Raw genomic sequence first — 21,594 nt, 5'->3', positions numbered from 1 at the left:
AGCTGATATTAACAAGGGTATTGACTCAGTAGTACCATATTTCTCACTCCCGCCTTCACTGCTTACTCCTTTTTTTTTCTTACAAAATTATCAACTTGTGCTATGGAATATATCTGATGTATTTAATAATCCTTTGAATGTACTCAATAATATAAATATACATTGCCGCTGTTAAAGGGTAGATGAAAAGGGGATGTCCCCCTCAGATTTTAAGTAACTCCCATAATGCCCCTCCCTGTCCACACAGACAGATTTTACCACTTTTATGTAGTAAAATAATTAATGCACAACCCCTGAGTTCAAAACTCCAAGATCCGTCCTTACAAGGACGCTATGTAATTTTGCATCAGAACATTTTGCCTTAAAGATATTCCGTCTTAATATTTAAATAAATAAGATTTAAAAGTCGTTTATGTTATTTATTTTTTTAATAGTTGATCCTTTGGATTTTATAATTCTAATATGTAATTTGTATTACTATGAAATTAATTAAATTGCTGTATTCTGTTTGAAGATTGTGGAATCATGCACCTAAATTTCAATGCTATGTTTGAATTCAAACGAAAGGCAAAGTAGGTAATGAAATTAATATAATAAGAAAAAAAACCAGCAGGACAACGATTTGAATGGAAGAAGTGCTAATCACTAGTTAGTTATTAATTATTATTGTGCTAAGCTTAATTTCATCACTATTTCAAAAGAAAACAAACATTTAATGCATGTTATAGTAATAAATATTTTGGTTTAGAACATTCAAAGCGAACATCAATTTCGACAAAAATAAACAATAACGACATATATACCTCATTTATTTATATATTAAGCTGAAATGCCTTTAAGGCAAAATGGCTGAAGTCGAAATGTCCCGAGACAAAATATAGAATGTTTAGGGTTCCTTGTTTGTCCGCAACCCAATGAGTTATTTCTTTTTATAAAATTAGAATTATCCAGTTAGAGTTGAAGATGATTTTGAATTTTTATAATCTGTTAACAAATTTTGTTCAAAACAACTTATGCTGGCAACTGAACTTTATGGACTTTAAGCCTTATTTAGTTTTTTTTATAAATCAAATTAAAAACTATACAGTTTTAACTAAAGTTGTAACACGATTTTGAATTTTTATAATCGATTAAAGAATAATGAAATATGAAAACATTTGTATTTTGCTCAAAATAACTCTTTTATTTGACAGATATCCTTGAAATTTTCAATTGAGCATCAGAAATAATACGTTGACCAATTTATTTAGCTCTAAAAAAATTTCTATGTAGACAATAGCTTAAAAAACTCTCACAAAAAATCTACTATATAGCTAAAAATTGAACGAACAATTAAATGGAGAAATTTTGACCCAAAAATTGATTTGTCTTTTTTCAAACTAAAAGCACAAGGAACTTTCCAAAAATACATTAAGATTAAAATAACATTGGGAAGTCAAATATGCATAAGGGTGGTTTAAAAATTAAATTATCCTACGATCTTTGACCTAGACTCTAATTTGATGGTACTTGCAACAAAAGTTCAATATAGTATACCAAAATTTGCCCATTCTTGCTGAAACTATTCATAAATAAATGAAGTTTAGATAACTTTAGATTAATAAAGTACTTTTCAAAAATAAAAATATATTATAATTAATTTACCTTTAATTAATTTTATATTGTACTTATTTATGGATTTGGTTTTTTTGTTTGTTTTTTTAGTTGACCTTAATTTTTACCTGGAGGAAAAATCATGCCCTACTTTATCTTATATTTTATTTTGCCTGTTAGCTATATAGTAATATGAAAAATTAAAATATGTATTTATCTTTTGTTTTTTAACCCTCTTAAAATATGTACTTATTTATCTTGAATTTTTTTTTTTACATTTAAAACATATAAATACGACTTTTGCTATATGGAAAGTCTATTAGTAGTTATTATATGTTCAATTATATAAGTCCATATCTAAAATTTGAGTACATTTGATCAAAATAAATAGGATTCTTTAATTAATTGTATGAAATTTAATAAGTTTTACTAATTTGAACTTTTTCCATTAAAAAATTAAACAAACTAAAATTTAGCTTCTGAGTTTTTATTGTTGTAATTTACGAAAAATATTTACTTCCTTTAAATTATAAGATACAAAAAACGATTTTTTACTTCATTTTCATATTTAAAAATTGGCAAAATTATATCAATACAAAAACCTCCACTTATGTGGATGGCGATAATGGGTGCTATCATGCGATGGGTTTAATTTGGGTAATCATAACCGGACTTTTTTTTAACAGCATTTTAAGATCCTCTGCCCTATTTAAATACTTTTCAATGATATTTTTTACGATTAGAAACTCTTAACCGGAATAATAGTTTCCATCTACAACAGGGGCGTAAATATTAGGAGAAGGATATATCCAGTTATCATTTGAATATATTATGTATTAAATATAATCATATTTCTACGGTTTGATCAATAAATTGGTTTTAAATTAAATCCGTACATAGAAATTCAAACTTTATAATATAAAATCAGTCATTTTCATTCGCTGTGAATGCCAAAGAATGATCTGAATGTAGTTGGCTGTGTTTTGGTTCATCAGTAGGATTTTGTACGAGGTGGATTTTCTCTATGGGTATTTGCACTAGAACCATTCACAATCTTAATATCAGATTATTTAGACTTAAAAACTTATCATAGTAATATGACTATATACATCCATATTTTTATTGAGTAAATAAAAGGCAGTTCAAAACAATTTGTGATAAGTCCTCCCTTACAATCAATAACAGCTTATACACGCCAGTGAACAAATTGGCAGTTCTTGACGGTTCTGGATGTGTCAATGGCGTACGACGCTGTCAAGATGGCGGCTCAGATCCATATCAAATTTGGATGAAAGGTAAAACAGACATTATTTTCTTTAAGACGCCCTAAACTGCAAAGTCTAAGGGGTTTAAGTAAAGGGTGGAGGAGGGTTACAACTAGGTAACCCAGAAGTCCGTCATATTGTGGCAGCAGAAGCTATCTCGACTATAATGGACCTATAGATGTCGTAGGCAGGATGGAGATGACACCAGTCTCTAGAGCCTTCACGGTACCGGCGCAGGGAGATTGCACGCATAGAATAAAAACCAAACTTTTTTACTTTTCTTTAACCTATCGTTTGGTTGCATAATTAAACCTTGTCATTAAAAAAATAGCAGGTACAAAATTGTAATTAAATATACTGCAAGGTTTGGGTCCACACTCTATATTACTGAGGATTAAATACCTAAAAGGTAAATTGCCATCTTAAGAATAATAGTCCTGCATATTCGAATATATTGATAGGATATTCTTTATTTCATTTTTTAATTATCATTCATCATTGAACAGAGTTTATACGGTTAAATTGAACTCAAATAATCATGTAATGTTTTTTTTTTTGGTTCATCTATTTATTTTATATTATCAAAATAATACATAAGAGCTTTTATTCTTTTAATTTCTTAAGACGTTCACTCAAAGATTGTTTTATTTAATAGCAATTCTACTAATAGAAATAATGAAAAAAGTGCTCGAAGTTGGTCTAAAAAAAACTTAATTTTGGGCGTCCATAGGGGAGGGCTGTAGCCCCAAATTAAGGAACTTTTGCTTTTTATGAGATTTGTTTTCTATAAATTTGAATAGTGAACATTATTTTGTGTATACATGTGGATTTCTGAAAAAAATTCAGAAAATTTAATTTTTTGAAATTTTTTTCGTAAAAAAATTATTTTTTGGAATTTTTTTTCGAACAAAATTAATTTAGTTTTTTTACCTATAGATTTTGATTTTTTTTTTTACCATTCATCTAATATTTTAAATTAAATTTTCCAAATTTTTTTCAAAAAATTTAATTTTACAAACTTTTTCCCAAAAAAAATAATTCTGTGTGAATAAATATAGATTTTTTAATTTTCTTTTGAAAAAATGTAATGTCACTGAAATTGTTTATTTATATTACATAATATCAATAATTTCCTATTTGTTCATTTCAGACGATTCTCAGCCAGCAGCCATTCACACTACTTCATCACAATCCTCACATTGCTGTATTTATCCATCCAAACATCATTTTCAAATTTTAATAGGAGCACTCCTCATGATATGGGTCTCTTCCAAACACAATTCCCCTTGCTTACAAAGACTTCAGTGATAAGCACAATTCTGTGCGTCATAGTATATATGTACATAACATTTATAAGTCTATTAATATATATATAAATAGCTATTCAATTGTACTACTAATTTATTGAAATCTTGTATTTTTTAATTCTACTCATATGTTATTTTTCCGATTTTTATTTCTATTTATGTATGCGTAGTAAAAATGCAAATAAATTTTACGTATGAACCCTGTTGTATCTTTTATTCCATGTTGTTAGCGGTATTTTTGTCAATCAGTATCTATTTGGTACAGTCTAGTATTCGGACCGGTCTTTAATTGTCGCCCTTTTGACATTTCCCTAAAAATGTACATGGTTGATTAACCCAAATAGTATATGTGAGATATATACAGTGTGCAGCCGTTGTTTGGCAACAAAACTGTTAACACTTGTGATAGCTGCGCAGGTGTGTGTTCTTTGTTCTTTTTTCAGTAAACCATAAGTGTTTGTTGTTAGTTAAGTAAAAATAGTATTAATCAGCTAAATATTCATTCAAGAATCTTGGAAGAGACAGAGTATCCTTTGTGCAATCCCGCAGAACGAGACAATCTTAAGATGACAAACTTCTTCACCATGGACAAGTTCTCAGTTTGTAGAATAAGAAAGGAACTGGAAGTGTCTGGAGGTAATTTTAATGGCAACTTACAAAGAAAACATTGACTTGGATATCAGAATTTGTTTAACTTTGTTAGACCAAGTGTATGCCCTCCAAGCTCACTGGACCTCAACTCCATGGACTTTGTATAGGGCACTGTTGAGTGAAATACCGACAGATCCTCCTGCAACATAAAATTTGAGTTGATGTCTAAGATACGGGCATAATTCCGGAATATGTCAAAAGAAACCGTCATTAAGACATGCTACCGTTTCTGTTATTGATGCCCAAAGTAATTATGTTAATCAATAATTATTTATTTTTTATTGGGCTTTAATTTTTATTAAAATTAGACGATTAATTTAGTAAAAACTCCTGATATTTTTTTTAATTGTGTTGATTGTTAACTAAGGGCAATGAATAATTTTATATCTAATTAAGCAACATTCATGAATTCCCCCCTTTTTAATCGAATTGACGTGATGAATTTTGGAAAGGGAAGATAAATTTCATACGTCACGAAGAAAAAGTAACGTCACATCTGGCATCATGCGGGGAAGGGAGAGGGGAGTTCTCTGCTAAAACTAGGATTGTAAAATTGATTCCATACCACGTCATGTCATGTCTCTAATATGGTACCTAGGTAAACACTCAAAATTTTAAAGACAAAATGTTCTACAATATGACTTTAAATTACCTCAGTTTATCAATAGAATTACTTTAGTAAGACATTAAGAATCTTTCAAGCACCAGAATAGTTTGCTATTTTTCATAATTTATGTCTATTTAGAGTATTTTTTTATTCTTCTAAAATTAGTGGAGATTGATGTAGAATGACGTCACAGACTGATATAGATGATGGTATCATTAAGAAAAGAGTGTTCTAAGGACAGTTTTTGATTCTGATTAGGATATAATTATAGTATTTAGAGTGAAACTTAAAAAATTTGACACCCATAAATCCCAACTTAAAATGAATAGGCTTATAACTTTTAACCGTATCTATTTCCAAAGAGTGAACAATATGTACAGACATAAATACGAAAGAAGGCTTTTGCAAAATTTGACCAAGGCTTAAGAATCAGATTAAAATGTATTTTTGCAACTTTCTTCAATTTGATTGCATTTATTTATTTTATCGTGTAAATATATTTTTCTTTTACAATTAAGTTAATGATATAAGTTGTATATAGAAGCAAATTTTGGTTTGCAAAAAAGATAAAACTTTTTTTGATTAAAATCAAAGATTGTATTTATTTCAATTAGATGTTTACAACTATTTTTTATTGCATTATTTGAAATTATCTTCTTCTTTTTTTTGCTGATGTTGTAAAATAAATCAATCGGTATTATATGGCCTACAATAATTCGATAGAAAAGGCTATTGTGCAACGTAAAAAATGTAAACACATTTTTTACTCAAATCTAAATTTATCTTTAGATTACAAATACTTAGTCAGCTTTTTATAAATAAGAAAATGATATTTTTATCATCATTTAAACTAAATTGACTTATAAAACAATGATTCCCTTTAAGTCAAATCCACTTTCAAACTTAATTATTATCTATTATTACTAAGTTTCTAATAAGAAATTCGGTTATAAAATCAAACAGTACGTGTTGTCACAATACCAATTTTTTCTCACTGGTTCTGTTACCCAAAATGGGTCTCAATACTTCGATACTTTTTGACTACAAATATATATTTTTAAGAGCAATTTACAGCCCATTTGGCGAATGAGCTAGATGATTCATTTGAAGACGTTATAAGAGACAATTTCGTATATATATTCTGGTTTTTACATTAAAAAAAAGTATATAAATAAATAGAACTCCATATTTTGTCAAATTAAACTCCGATTACAAAAACCCAAAATGTATTTGTACCTAGTTCATGACCTAAAAAATAACATTGAAGATCAATTTCACAAAATTATAAGTTGTTTTCTATAAAATTGTCAGAGATTTTTCTCTCTTTTATGGATACTTATTTAAACACAATATAACTTCATTTTTAATCACGTTTAAGTCCCAAAATTACAGAACCTTATGGTAATAGACTGTATCAAAGCTAAAAACCAAATGGCAAATGATGACTACGTCATAAAATTCTGCCGAATTTAGACTATTTTTTCGTTTGTTAGGGGCATTGAGGGTGCAACAAATTACTCTATAACTAATTACACTAATTCCATGTGAGTCATCAGGATTTTTGTTTCAGGTAATAAATTGCGTACTAGCCCATCTGCTGGGAATTGACTAGTTTAGTAATTTGATGACGTTACAAGAGACAACTTTCATAATCCGTTAAGAAAAAGTTCTGAGCGTTTTTTGCTAAATGTATTTAGGGAGCCATATCTGACGATTAATAGATTGCATTTAAAAGAAAAAAGCTAAATTAGGATTAAAGGTTAAGCGTACATTTAAAAAAAGTTTATTTACAGTTTTGTGTTTGGGGAAGTCAGTTGTGTGTTACTGGGTTCCAAAATAGAAGGAAAAAAGAGAAAATGTGATACGTTTTTCAGTATTACTACGACCAAGGTGAAAGGGGAGTGCAGGCGGCTAAAAAAAATTATGCTGTTTATTTACCCAATACAGTCTCGAATACAGCAAGAAAGAGGTGGTTCCCGCAATTCCATTCTGGTATTATGGACGTCAAAAATATTGATAAAATAATGGTAATTGTTGAAAACACTTTGGAACCATCTAAATCGGAAAATCCTACTTTGTTAATTTGATTGTCAAAATAAAGTGAATAAACGTTAAAATCTTTTTACTTCATCTTGTTTTATGCTGGATAATTTTTGATTCATAAATTTGAGAGATTACATAATTGGCGGGAAAATTTTGTATAGCGTAACGGCTCAGAAAGTACCAGTTGTAATATCCAATTGTATAGTATTAAACTACTACACTAAACTATGTATGTAATGGGTGGGCGAAAGTCCCGCTACCATTTTGATTGAACTCCATCTTGTTTATGTGACGTTTAGCTCCGTTGTGTAGAATCTAAATTTTATAATGGATAACTATACGCCACAAGAATGAGCAGAAATAGTGACAATATTTATTGAAAATAATCGTTCCATTATTGCCACTCAGCAGAAATTTCGTCAAAAATATCCTAATCGTCCAGTGCCTCACAAAACCACAATTTATCGTTTACATGCGAATGCAGACAGACCTGTCAGACAAGGGACGTCTTGTAACGCTGACAATGTGACTTTGGTACCCGACAGTGTTGTAGAGTCTCAAGAAACATCAATTCGGAGACGTACTTCCCAGTTACACATTTCTGCAAGCAGTTTAAGGCGAATTTTGAGAACTGATTTGAAACTGTTCTCGTACAATATTCAATTAGTCCATAGATTGCTACCGAGTGATCATGATCAACGAGTTGAGTACAGTAATGTAACCCTAATTGAAATTGAAATTGAAGATGTTTTGTCTAAATTGATAATGAGTGATGAAGCCCATTTTCTTCTCAGTGGCCACCAGTGTGATTTCAGCAAAATGGGGCCACAGCACACACAACCCCTTCAACAATTCAATTATTGAATGACGTTTTCCACGAAGACTAATTTTGCAAAATGGCGATTTAGCATGGCCAGCCAGATCTACGGATTTAGGAGCACCAGGCTTTTTCTTATGGGGTTTTTTCAAATCAAAATTTTATGTGAATAAGCCCTAAACGTTTCAACATCTTAAAGACGATATTTGTCACAAAATTGAAGAAATTCGGCCTGAGATTCTGCAGGATGTCATGAAAAATGCCTTAAAAATAGCCGAAAAATGCATAGCGAATCGCGGTCACCATTCAGCCGTTATAATTTTCCAATTATAACAAAAAAAAAATGTAAAAGTCAAATAAACTTTTTATGAAAATCAAGCTTACATATCTTTTCTTTCAACAAAGTTATTGGATATCAAAATGGTAGTGGGACTTTTGCCTCCCTTGTTATGTACGAGTATATAAGTCTTCGTTTGATTGACTTTTATAATCATTTCATATTTTTTTTTTATTATACATAAACAGATCTAAGTAGCTATATGTTTATGTTTTTGCAATAATACATTCATAAAATATGCAATAGTGTGTTATTTTATAGGTACCTATGTTCGTACACAATTAGACTCATTTTAATACTGTTATATAACATTTATTTATTAATAGGATCATTAAAACTGTTGTTTGCTTCCGAAGAAAAAAAACATGTAATTTCATATTACATAGTGTAAACCAAAAATATACGCACTTTACAATTCAAAACTCAGAGTGACTGATAAATTACTGATTTCAAAAATTATATAGTTTCTTTAAAATATCAGCTGTAAACGTTTATCTCACGATTGTGTCAACATAACAGTCACAGGCTTGTTGGTAATATTAAAAATGCCTAATCTCAACAACAACATTAAACAGAGATTTACGTAATCATTTCTGGCTAAAAAAAGGCTGGGGCTAGTAATTTTCTTTGAAAGGATGTTGAATATTCCCGTCAAATTTTCCTACTTACATCTCATTTTTCACAGCTACAAATAATAAATACACCTTTTCATGTCATAAAGAGACTTTCATGATATACTTTTTGTAATTTTTTTATCAAAAGGCCTTCCCAGTTTTTAGGGGGTTTTCCCAACTCAGACATGAAATAACATTGGGAGACGTGAAAGTGGCCACCCTATAGCCCAGATGATAATCCTCTTGATTATTTGTTCTTGCCCCATGTTGAGATGAAGATATGTAGAAGACTTATTAAATTACATTGTAATTGAGGGAAATGCCATTTCAAGGTCTCAAAGTTGATATAATCAGTAAATATATAATTAATTTTGCATGGGTGCCTCTTTTTCACCTGGTCAGGCTAAAAATGAAAATATTTACATTTAATCGCGGATAGTTAATTTTATTCCTATGACGTGGCAATTGGGCGTCAAATGTGTTGTTAATAGGTACCTACGTGACATGATGTTCATACAAAATGGGTAATGTTTTATTAATTTATGAGAGTAATGAAAGTAATTGTAAATTCATGCATACAAAATCAAGCTCCAATTAGGATTTGATTGAATATTTAAAGGGGCCCTTACATGCTCAGAGAAGTTTTGTTTTTAATCAGTTGATATTGCTTCTCTGAGATTGAATTTGTATTTATGTACATATATATGAGTTGATAAAATTTAGTCATGACTTGGAAAAGTCTGACCTTTTTAAATTTATTTTGAGGCATTGCAACGTCAAGTTTTCAGATTTGATTATTTTGATTTTTTAATAACGTCATTTGTTCATTTTAAAATTTGGTGCATGATATTTATTTTCTAAATATATCTGTGTAAGGACCGTTAACAACTTTGGCTTGGGGCACCTTGTTTCACGCTATTTATCCCTACCCTCCCCCGAAAGAACATGCATCTGTTGGATAAATCCAAATATTATTGAGTGGAAATATACAAATACATAAGCAATAATTACTTAGTAGTCGATCCTCAATTATTTCCCAAGTTTAACAAATACTTCGATATATAACAATTCTTCAAAAAAACTTTCCGGCACACAAAGATGTTCAATCAAGTTTTCAACCATTTTGAATGCAATTACTGAGGAAGTTCCCTCCTTATGAATTTTTTTACTAATGACAAACGTTTAAGAGCAGAAAATGTACTCTTTAGTTTACCAACTCCAAAAAAAGGCAAGTTAAAAAATACAACCGACATTCATCAATATCCATCTGACACATTTCCGTTTATAATATTGTAACTGATGCATGGAGAAAGAAAAATAAACTCAAGGCTTTGTTACTTATTATGCAAATTCCCAAAAAATAACTTAATTTGATGCATTTTTCTTCATTTTTTTTCCTCAGCAGGCCATTAACTTAAATCATAGTAATTAAACTAAATACATATATTTCACCTGTTGACAAAGTATACTATTCTATTATAAGTTTTTATTTATTTCATTTCCATATTTATTATTCCTGTAGGTACACTCCAAACAAATCAACATGAAGCCTACCCTTTAGAGTGTGTGTAATCAAACTAACCTATTTACAAATTTATGTGATTACTGCATTTGTATTTGCCATTTTGAAATCCCTCCCCACATCTTTACTTGTGTACGTACATTTGATACATAAATAACAGTGAGTAACACAAATGAATTTTTGGGAATTTATATATGTAAGTCCTTATTGGACTCAGAGTAGAACTGAATCGGTGTCCAGTCCCCAGAAATGTTCTTTTTTTTAAAGGATTTTACAAATCATATATTAGCTCCATTATTATTATGAATAAATAAGTCATTTTGAAAATGATATAGCATTATTTTTGAATAATAACAAAGTAGCAAAATACAATTAAAAGGGGCAAAAAAATACGTCTTCACATAATTTGTATCATCCTACAAATGTTTGACAACAAGCAATATCAATGAATTTATGAGTTTTAGTCCTAAGAACTTAATTTTTTGTGGTATGAAGGTAATAATCGAAACCCAGATAACTTTATGGTTTTCAAATTTTACCAGCTATATAATTTCAATCGATTTCTTGATCTTGTAGAAACATATGTAAACATATTTCGTTCTGAGCTATGGGATGTCCAGTAATTTCATTGATGAACGCTTGTAGTGAGGATCTCCAAAATTTAATAAATGACTCTTTATATATATACAATCAATCATCACTTTTAAATCAGAGTTGACGCTTGATGGCTTTACTAGGAAGTGAAGGGATAACATTTTTGAAATCCCTTTCTAATTCGTTTTTATTAGTCATTCAAAATCGCTGTAAGGCCTCCTGATGCTGGATTCTTTAATGCGGAAGACGATGTGATTGGTCTTAATTCGAACTTCATAGTTTGTGAAGCGTTTGTTCGCGATTCCGTGATTGATGGGATTGAAGACATCAATTTCCAGGAAATTAGCTGGTGATGTGTATGCGTCAAGTCATCCAGAAATGTTCTAAATAGAAGCATTCAAGGCAAACATTTAGACAGTCATGTATACGGCAAGAACAAATAATAAGACAATACTTCAATGGATGGAGAAGTTGATCAGGAGATTAATGTCAACTATGGAAAGCTTTGAGGAAAATTGACTACTCAATAAATATATATATATATTAAGAATTAGAAGAGCAACTCGTCTCCCGAATGAAAGGAGGTACAACAGAAAAGGATGTAAAATTAATGTGTTGAAATTTGTGTTTTAAACTTTTTGTATTTCATTAAAACTTTTAAATACTGGTCCTACAAATTTTATTGTTAGTTAAAATGTTAAATATTGTTTTATTATCTATGAAATTATTACAAGATGAGTATATGGTGAGTTCTACTTTTAAATCATATTGTTTATTTTTCGTAAATAAAATTTATGTTTTTAATGTAAAAAAGAAAAGTTCCTATCCATGTCCTTGATAGATTTGCTCTTCATTTATAGATGGCTGCTTGTAGCTTGTCTAATATAAGGGTCATAACATATAAACTTTTCTCTTCCCAACCATTATTTAAATTGTTAAGATTACCATGTCATAATAGAGTTCACTTATGTACATATCAGCATTACTTAGAATATGGGTACAACTCTAGTAATCTTATAAAGCCGAGCTGAATAATGCTACCCCCGGTTAGATAGATTTTGGTTTTAGGACAATTGCTTGGGAGGAAAAATACCGATGTGGAAATTTGCCTATGGGAAAATTAAACTGAAATTTACCCTACATTTGAGTGTCATTTACTAAAGTAGCTTGTAGTAATTTCCAACACAAGTAACTCAGTTTGAGTAATCTTTATTTATTTGTTTTGTTCCGCAAAGATCCATAAGGTTACTTCCAGTTTGATCGAAAGTCGATCTCTCGAGAAAGAAGTTTTGGCAGGCCCGGGCAACCGGGTGCAGATCAGGCCTTGGTATTGTACTGATTCTAGTTCTGCACTTTATATTTACCTTTCCTGGATAGATGGAGAAGCCTCCAAGGAAGAAATTCAACCTACTCTTCAACCTTCAACAAAAAACATTGCACCGACTCACAAAGCTATAAAAATGGAGGATGTCCGGAACCACAATATGTCTTCACTTTTGATTGACCTGGATTTTTGGCAAAGCTGGGCCTGCACGAGGTGGCCCTGGTCCACCTGCGCTTCTGGCACCGTGCATTCGAGGTTATCAAGAGGGGCGGATCTCATTTTAATTAACAAAATAACGTCATTTGAAATTTAGCTCGTAGCCCCTCTTTTACTTTCAATGCATATCACAGCCCAAATATTTGACTGATAAATATCAAATTTTACAAGTACGTTTAATTAAAACTAAATTCAGCGAAAAAATGTAAATTTTTAATTAACAAGACCTTAATGGCCTTTTTATGATCTTTTCACGGAAAGATATATAAAATATTTTCCGATTTTTTAAAATTGTGAATCAGTTGTATATTTTTAGAGAATGTGGAAGAACTTTCAGATTAAAAAAAAACAATTTGTCAAAACGAGACAAAGCATAGACTCAAAAATCCATTTAATATCAAAGAAAGTTTTAATGGAAAATTTCCTCTTGTCATACATTAGGACGAAAAAATGTTTCCAAATTTTAATCGAACAGAAAAAATTGTTCTATTACCGGTGTCATTTGCAGGAAAAGGACTTTCATAACTATTATCAGGGGACAAACTTTCATCTGGGACAGGAGAGGAACAAGCCGATGTTGTATTTAAGTCAATCAAAGAAAGGGACATGAGAAATAAAATCAAAGCAAAGTGTTTTGAAACTACAAGTTTAAATACCATCAAAAATATTAGAACTTTTATTTTACTCAAAAAAGAACTAGGCAAAAAGCTTTTACTATTAACTTCTAGACACCCTATAATAGAATGGTATACACTCTAGTGTAATTGCATGTTGGATATAGTAGTCTAACTTTGTTCCTCAAAAATCCTTAATTCATTCAATTATATTTATGTCCCATTTATCATTTACACCTGAGTTAAAATAAGACATAAATTTATATAATTTATCTCCATAAATTGCAATATATTTGCAATACGTTTTAATACTTTATTTAAGTCCTCTTAATTTGTACTGTTTCTAAAATATAGAGAAATTTAGTATCTATATGAATAAGAAAAAATCCTTATTCATGTCCAGGTACATTGGTTCCCCTGTTACTTTATATTAGATCTTTCTAGAAAACCATTTGTTTTAAATTGTTATATAAACTCCTATGCTTACAATAACTTTCATATGAAGAAATAAAAATTGAATTTAAAAATATTAGGTGCATAAGAAAAGTATCTAATAACAAAATTACAAAGTTAAGCCTAATGTAGGGAATACAATACAAAAAAAAAAAGTGATAAATTAACCCTTCAAATAGTAAGCCAAAGAGTAGATATTGATCAAATCAAAAGAAGTTGTATCATGCGTGGAGTAACTTTTCAGGTACTTTAAAGCAGAATTGTGGTTTTTCTTTCAACTTTTTTCAAATTTTGATAACGGCAAGTTCAGTTGTTTACTTTTTTTTACGTTTTTTGTTTTATTTTTATATCTGCTTTGACACGCTGGCGAACAGATAGACAGCTCTTGATGATAAAGACGGTGTCAAGTGCGTGCCACGCTGTCATGATGTCAGTTCAGAGCAAATCTAAATGTGCATTATAGGTGCACCAAACATTATTCTCCAAGACACCCCCAAACTGCAATGTCCTGGGGTTTGAGATAAGGCTGGAGCTGACCCACATGAAGGCAGGCCAGAAGTCAGTCAAATTATCGCAGAAGAATTTTTGTTACTTTTCGGCTGTAAGGACTTTAATGGACTCTACGATATTGTAGACAGTGTATGTAGATAGAAATGCCAATGTTTTCTGCAGTCTTGTTTGTATTTGTTTCAGCTGTCGTTTGTTTGCAAACATCGTAACTAAAATGAAGTGCCCTCAAATTCTAATTAAATGCTGAAAGGTTGGGTACTTCAAGTTATGTATTAGGTTGTTCCAAAGTGATTGAGACTGTCTCAGTAAGACAAGAAATTACATTCAAAAGTTTAAAAAAAGTACTCAATCTTGTCACATAGTCTCCTCCGGCTCGGATAACGACGTCACAATGGTTTTCCAACTCCCACAACTGCCTGTAGAGGTCCACTTCGTTTAATAACTTGATTACCCAGTAACACCACGTATGAGGCCTTAATGGCTAAATATCGTAATCCCGGAGCAGGTACTTCAGCTTACGGAAAAGAAATCGGTAAAAGAGATTGAGATCTGGCCTGTAGGGACTTTGTTTGATCGTTTCCACCTTTCTCCGCGTTAAGAACTGCCTTGGCTATGTGGGACCTGCGTTGTCCCACATAACGAGACGATCCTTCAGATGATTTTTGATCTCATTTAGGCTGGAAAACCACTTTCCTGTCGCCCAGGGTTTGTTCTTTACCATGTCCTTGACTTGGGCGATGTTGTTGGGTGTCCTTGTCTCCCGGGGACGTCCTGATGAAACAACTTTCTTGAGCTTAAAAGTACCATCCCAGATCTCACCAGCCCATCGAAAGATGGTTGAACGACTAGGGCAGGCATCAGGGTGAACGATAGTGAGGTCGGTGTAGATCTCAGACACTGCATTGCCCAGTTTGTAGCATATCAAAAAGTACGAGGGAGAATTGGGAGTCTCCATATTCAGCGACGAATGTATAAACTGTTGGATATTGATAATATAAAAAGATATTGGGAGAATAATTGTTCTTACTGACACGTTCTTTAATCAACTAAGACAATAAAGTTATCACATACATATACGCTGAGCAGGTAGCAACACGAGATATAATATAAACACGCACAACTTATTATATAAAACTCTAAACATTTATAGACAAAACAGTATTGACATAACAATAATTATACTAACACCTCCACTTCAATGCAGATCATTCAAATTAATAATTCATATAAGCTTGAACAATTTCTTCACTCCGACTGTAGACAAGTATAATCTTTTTTGCCTCCACTAGTTCTATGGTGAAATGAGTTCTTATATCAACCTACTTAGCTCTACCATAATATTGGGGTTCATAGTCAAGCTTATGGTCGATTGATTGTCTTCAAAAATCACTGAAGCGCAATGCACAACGTCTTTCAATATAACTCAATAAATTTCGAATCCAAAATTGTTCTTGTGTTGCAACAGAAAGAGCCATATATTCGGCTTCTACAGTCCATAACGCAACCGACTGATTTTTCTAATATATAGGTCCTTCATTGTATAGGAAAATATAACCACTTGTTAACTTCCTATCGTCATGATCTTCAGCTCAATCAGAATCTGAAAATCCTCAAGGTTCAACACCCAACTCTTCTTAGATGTGCCAAATCAGGCTTCTTGCCGTTTCAAACTTCATAAGGGGTCTTCCCTTCAACTGCTTTAGTAGGACATCGATTATGAATTTAAGCAGCAGTTATCAATAATTCAGCCCAGATAACATTGAACGCACTACCTGTATTAATGTTCTATTCATTCTTTCGGATACACCATTCTTTTGAGGATTCATGGGTACAGTGAGTTATCTCTGACCTCATTCAAATACTATCAGAAATATGTGAAAATGTGTTATGTAGACATTAGCTATTTAGTATCTGAATAACTATAGAAAGCTTTTCAACTATAAAATGCATGAGAAAATTGATGTTGGATGAATTTTGTAGCTGACTCTTTAGCCTGTCCCTTCAAACAAACCTGTCTCAATCATTTAGGAATATGCTAATATAATTAGTTATGTAATTACTTGTAAATCTTGTACATAACTCATGCTTAGAAAGTGTATTTTTTTAGTGCCACCCTACATATTTAATTATGTATATATTTATCGATATCATGTCAATTGTTAATTGTAATTTGCATGTATTGATATGTCCAAGGTTGTATGTTAAGTTGTTGAGTGAGAAACTTAAATGATTTTTGAAACAAACAAATATTATTAGGTAATTGTTATTAATGAATACATAATCCTATAAATGCAAAAAAATATCAAGGCCTACACCTACTTAATAGAATAGAGTACTTTTAACATATCCCTTTTCTAAGATAATAGAGGAGCATAAGGGATTTTGTGTCTGATTAAAAAAGTTATAAAATATTTGCCAAAAAGAAATTATTTTAAAAAGCATATTTGTACAACTGATGGCAAATGGGAATCAAGACTTTGGACTGTAGACACATATGCCTGGGGCGTCCGCAGGGAAAAAGTTAAGGATTTTTTTATAAAAATTTGATATTTGAAATTTTTTTCCAAAAATTTAATATTTGAGAAAAGTTATGGATTTTTCACTTCTGAAAAAATTTAGTTATTTTTCTATAGCTTTGGTTTTTTGATATTGTTTGATTTTTAATGTATTCAAAGACCACAAGCCTTTAATCACTGTGATTGGCATTCGCTATCCTTCTTGGACACCTAGACAGTTCCGCAATTTCACATTTAGGGCAGAATTCAACACATTTCTCAAAGATTAAACTTTACCGCAAATATTATTTCCATATGTATAACTAGCATAACAATAGGCCTGACCTTCCTTGAAGATATAGTTGAAGATTAAAAGAAATATGATCCTAATTTATTTAATTTTAAAATCGACACATGTTTAAATACGTTTCTGGAAACCTACTAGCTGGTCTTGCCAATGTTGACGCATTCATCTCCAAGGTTGCATCAAAGAATCGTGCATTCTCTACACAAGAACAGACATCCGATTTTCAAGGAATCTTTGAGAAGAGTTTGAAATTTTTATGTTTGGCCTAATTTTCGAACCGACGTCAGAAACTTCAGTAAAGTGTGTCTAATGTGTCAGCAGGCCAAACCTTTCCTGACATCAAACCAACATCGTTCTTTGATCGGCCATCTGAAAGACTTTCCTTCAGCCACCAAGACATAATTGGTTAATTCCATTAATTCAGGGGCATTGCCATTAAGGATTGTTTTACAAGGTGAGCAGAAGTGATGCCTATTCCAGATATCCCAACAAAGGTAATAGTCAAAATATTTTTGAGTGGATGGATTTTGTAATTATTCGAAAAGTATTCGGAACTTTATTCATTTACCCATCTTTATCTGAGAATTTGTATTGTACATATTCCAATTGAGGGTTGATTTCAATTACAACAGTATTACTTGGAACATATAATACTTTGTTTCCTGTGCTCTCACTTTTAAAACAGGGCATTGGAAGCCAAATCAAAATTGAAGAGCTGCAGACAATTTAAGTGAAAATGACGTCATATACATTACCAAAAATATCCCACAACTTTTCATTATTATTGTCTCTCAAAAAAGAAGGTTGAGCAATGGCACTTTGGCTCCCTTTGCCGGGGTCCTATCACTTATGAGTAAATTAGCTGGTATTCAAATACTCAGGTAAATAGTTGGTTCTAAAGAAGCTCAAATTTCAATTCCCTGTGTAAATAGAAGGTTCTCACATAGCTTAAAGTTAAATTACCCATTTCATTGGAAGTTGATTATTGTTTTTGATTGTGTTTGATTTGCTGGAAAAATAATTGTGTACAAAAAGGAGTAACGAAAGTTGTTGAGACCCTTCCAAGGACCAAAATATTTTTTTGGTTCGGTTTTAAGTAGAACCATCTGGTCTGATATGTGGGTATAGACTGCAACCTTAAAGTATAGAACGAAATGTAATTATTTTCAAATCCTTGACCAATTTTCCGGTCTCAATATATAGAGGCATTTTTTTCAGTCTCTGTCTATTATGAAATGAGTTACAAAATTTGATTTTTGCAAGGCATTTAACTTTTTATGACGGTGTTGTGCCAAATTTTCACCATTTAAAAACCTACATGACGTCATCAAAAATTTATCTTTAGAATTGGAAAGAATTTTAAATGTGAAAAAAAAATTATACAAAAAAGTAACGGTTAAGATTATTAAAACTTTGAGATATATGTTTCTTCTCACAGTTTTTAGATTTTTTTAATTTAAAGTATCGTTGTTTACACTGGCTGAGAAAAAAACGTACAAAACTGCTATGACTTTATTTCATAACTGATTTTATTAACATTTACCAAAATTAAAATTATGACATGAATTTTACATTGAATCAATGAAATCGCCATTAGCCTGGATTGCACCTTCACAACGTCCCCGGAAACTTCCCACTGCTTGCTTGCCCGTCCTATTGGGTAAAGTACGGAGTGTCTTCCTTATCTCATCTATTAGTAATATTGTGGTGCAGTGGGAATCTTTATTGAAAACCCGTTCAATATTGCCCCAGACAAAATAGTATAAAGGGCTCAATTCCGGTGAGACGTACATCACATACTCAGAATCAATAAAAATTGTGTGTATGTTTCCTGGTGTGACAGGGTAGCCTGTCTTACTGCCAGATCCAAAGTCGGTCTTTCAGGATGCTACGAATCTAGGGGAAGACTATGGTGCACAGAACACTATTGTTAACCTTCAGGTCCTTCTCGAAGATGAAGGGTGGCATAAAGTCACCCTCCCTGCTAACAACGTCTAGAACCATAACTTGCTGTGGCTCCTTTGCCTTCATGATCCTAGGGACATTGTAAGGACTTTTTCCAACCCTGTATTGTTCCTCGAGTTATGCTTCTGGCTTTAACAGAAATTTTTTCTCACCAGAGAAGAACCAGACAAGATTCTTGACACGAGGCTTCTGTTTGAGCTTGATCAAAGCATTGATTCAGATTACCCTTTTCTTCCTGTTTGACAAGGGTACAAGCTGTCCCTTGAAACGTGCATAGCTGGGGACCGTATGTATTTGTTGATGACATGATGGACAGTTGAACAGGACGCTAGTTCGATGCTTCGAGGGATTCTTTTCATTTTGATGTTATTTATTTCCTTTAAAAAAACAGGATTTCGGACGATTTTGGCCGCTGTCCAGGTCACAAGGCTTCTGGAAAATTGCTGGAGTTATTTGACGTCGACGAACAGACAAACTTTGATTAAACAATATAGAAAATAACTCCTCAACAAATCCTTAGTATTACTCTCCGTTTTTTATGAGGACACTGAAGCGTAGTTACTCAATACATAGATTTTCTCTTGACACATGATTATAGATACAAAAAACCTGCGAGATTTTATTCATATGACTACATTTTTATTTCTTTATTCAAAAATTACTTTATGGATTAAATACATAAATCTTATTTTTACTCACTAAATGATGTTTAAAGTTGAATCATTGTTACTTTTGAACGATAAATACCAAGATTTTTAGGAAAAGAACTGATATTTTAATAAACTAACTCAAACATTACTGAAAACTCAAATTGTAGCCCGTGGTTCCATAATGATATCCTCTAATTTCTTTAATAGAACATCCTTTAAGATTGAAGGAAGCGAGAGTTGATGTGATTATTCATACACAAAACTGTACTTAAATTATTGCAGATAGACAAACTTTTATTTATGAATATGGATAATCGTTAAATAAACACAGTACAGTAACATGTAGTTTGATTCCTATTGTAATCTTAATCAGAATCTAATTGAGTGGAACGATTATATAACTTTGACGTCATAGTTACGCAATTTTGCAATTGTATTATATAAAATACACTTGGTTTAAGAAAATGCGGGCCTATGGTCCCTATATTCCGGATCCACAAATATACAATATCCGGGGGAGTGCAGTGGTCTTAAAAATGAAGATGCTAGTAATTGAAAAATAACTGTGGAGATATTTTATTTATTTATTTAAAAGTACTACAACGGTAATGGAATCAAACTACATTCATACCCCATGCTACAATATTGCGTTTGTATAATGATAATGAACTAATATAATATTAACTGATCCATGGTAAATTAGTAAGACTATTTGTAAATATCATTATTTTTTATTATAAAATATTATTCTGCTGTCAAATACTTCAAATGGTTCTTAGGCGAAATACACGCTCAGCAAATTGACATTTGTCAAAATGTCCTTTGACATAAATGATTTCAGCGAATAGACTAAGAACCTAATTTTTCAAATCAACTTTGATTTAAATACTAAACATATGCAAAAAAAATATGTGATATGTTGTTATTTCCTCAAGAAATAATCAGTTTAAGCGCCAAAAAATAAATTGAACCCTTGATCCGACCCACATCTAACAAAGGTTACTTAACCGTAACACTATGCAACAAAATTCAGGTCTTGGAACTCCCGCCGATTAAAACCTACATTTTTTATTATTAGTGAAGCCATTGAATACAAAAATGACATTTTAAATTTTCAATTACAGTAGGATTGGCCACTAAAGGTTTTTTTTCAATCACGTTTTTACTGCATCATTTTGATTCAGGATCATATTTCGAAATGAAATGAACCATGTAAATGAAAACCTAAAGTATTTACAATTGATAAAAATAATCCAGTATTCAATAGATGAATTATTTATTAAGTTATCTTGAATACAGCTTCTACAAAATGGGTCTAATGATAACAAAATCTAGTAAAATGAACTGTTCTATTTGTAAGCAAATACTATTTTTTTTAATGCATAACATTATAGCTAAAACTAGTGGATAGACTTATATTACAACCATAAAAAGATTTGACTGAAAAAAGTGTTAAATATGAATATATTTATTCAGTTCCACTGTTAACTGTCTTATAGAATAGTTAATAAAAAAGCAATTAAAGTTGCATGAAAATGTTTTGAAATTGAATATAATTATGCTAATTATTTTACAAATTATAAAAAGTTATTAATATTTCAAAGGCAGGAAAATTTCAGAAGTTATATATTAATAAGTAAATTAGATGAGTTAATCTGTATAATTACGAACCTAAAACATTTGATGTAAAATATATTTAAATTGATTTGA

General features: G+C 31.2%; 1 protein-coding gene across 9 annotated transcripts in view; it reads left to right on the top strand.

Annotated features, from left to right (window-relative positions):
• LOC121116534 (kin of IRRE-like protein 3) overlaps nucleotides 1-4,364 on the top strand; it is a 308,756-nt gene extending 304,392 nt beyond the window's left edge. For all 9 annotated transcript variants that reach the window (XM_071887590.1, XM_071887596.1, XM_071887592.1 and 6 more), the window contains one exon: nucleotides 4,009-4,364. In XM_071887590.1, coding sequence (XP_071743691.1) covers nucleotides 4,009-4,166 — 158 coding nt within the window. In that variant the 3' untranslated portion in view covers nucleotides 4,167-4,364. The remainder of the gene's footprint in view (nucleotides 1-4,008) is intronic.
• The last annotated feature ends 17,230 nt before the right edge of the window (nucleotides 4,365-21,594 follow it).

The sequence above is a fragment of the Lepeophtheirus salmonis genome, chromosome 4, assembly GCF_016086655.4.
Source record: "Lepeophtheirus salmonis chromosome 4, UVic_Lsal_1.4, whole genome shotgun sequence".
Classification (NCBI taxonomy): Eukaryota; Metazoa; Arthropoda; class Copepoda; order Siphonostomatoida; family Caligidae; genus Lepeophtheirus; species Lepeophtheirus salmonis.
The sequence above is the reverse complement of the archived record's forward strand: the minus strand, read 5'-3'. Positions and strand labels throughout refer to the sequence as shown.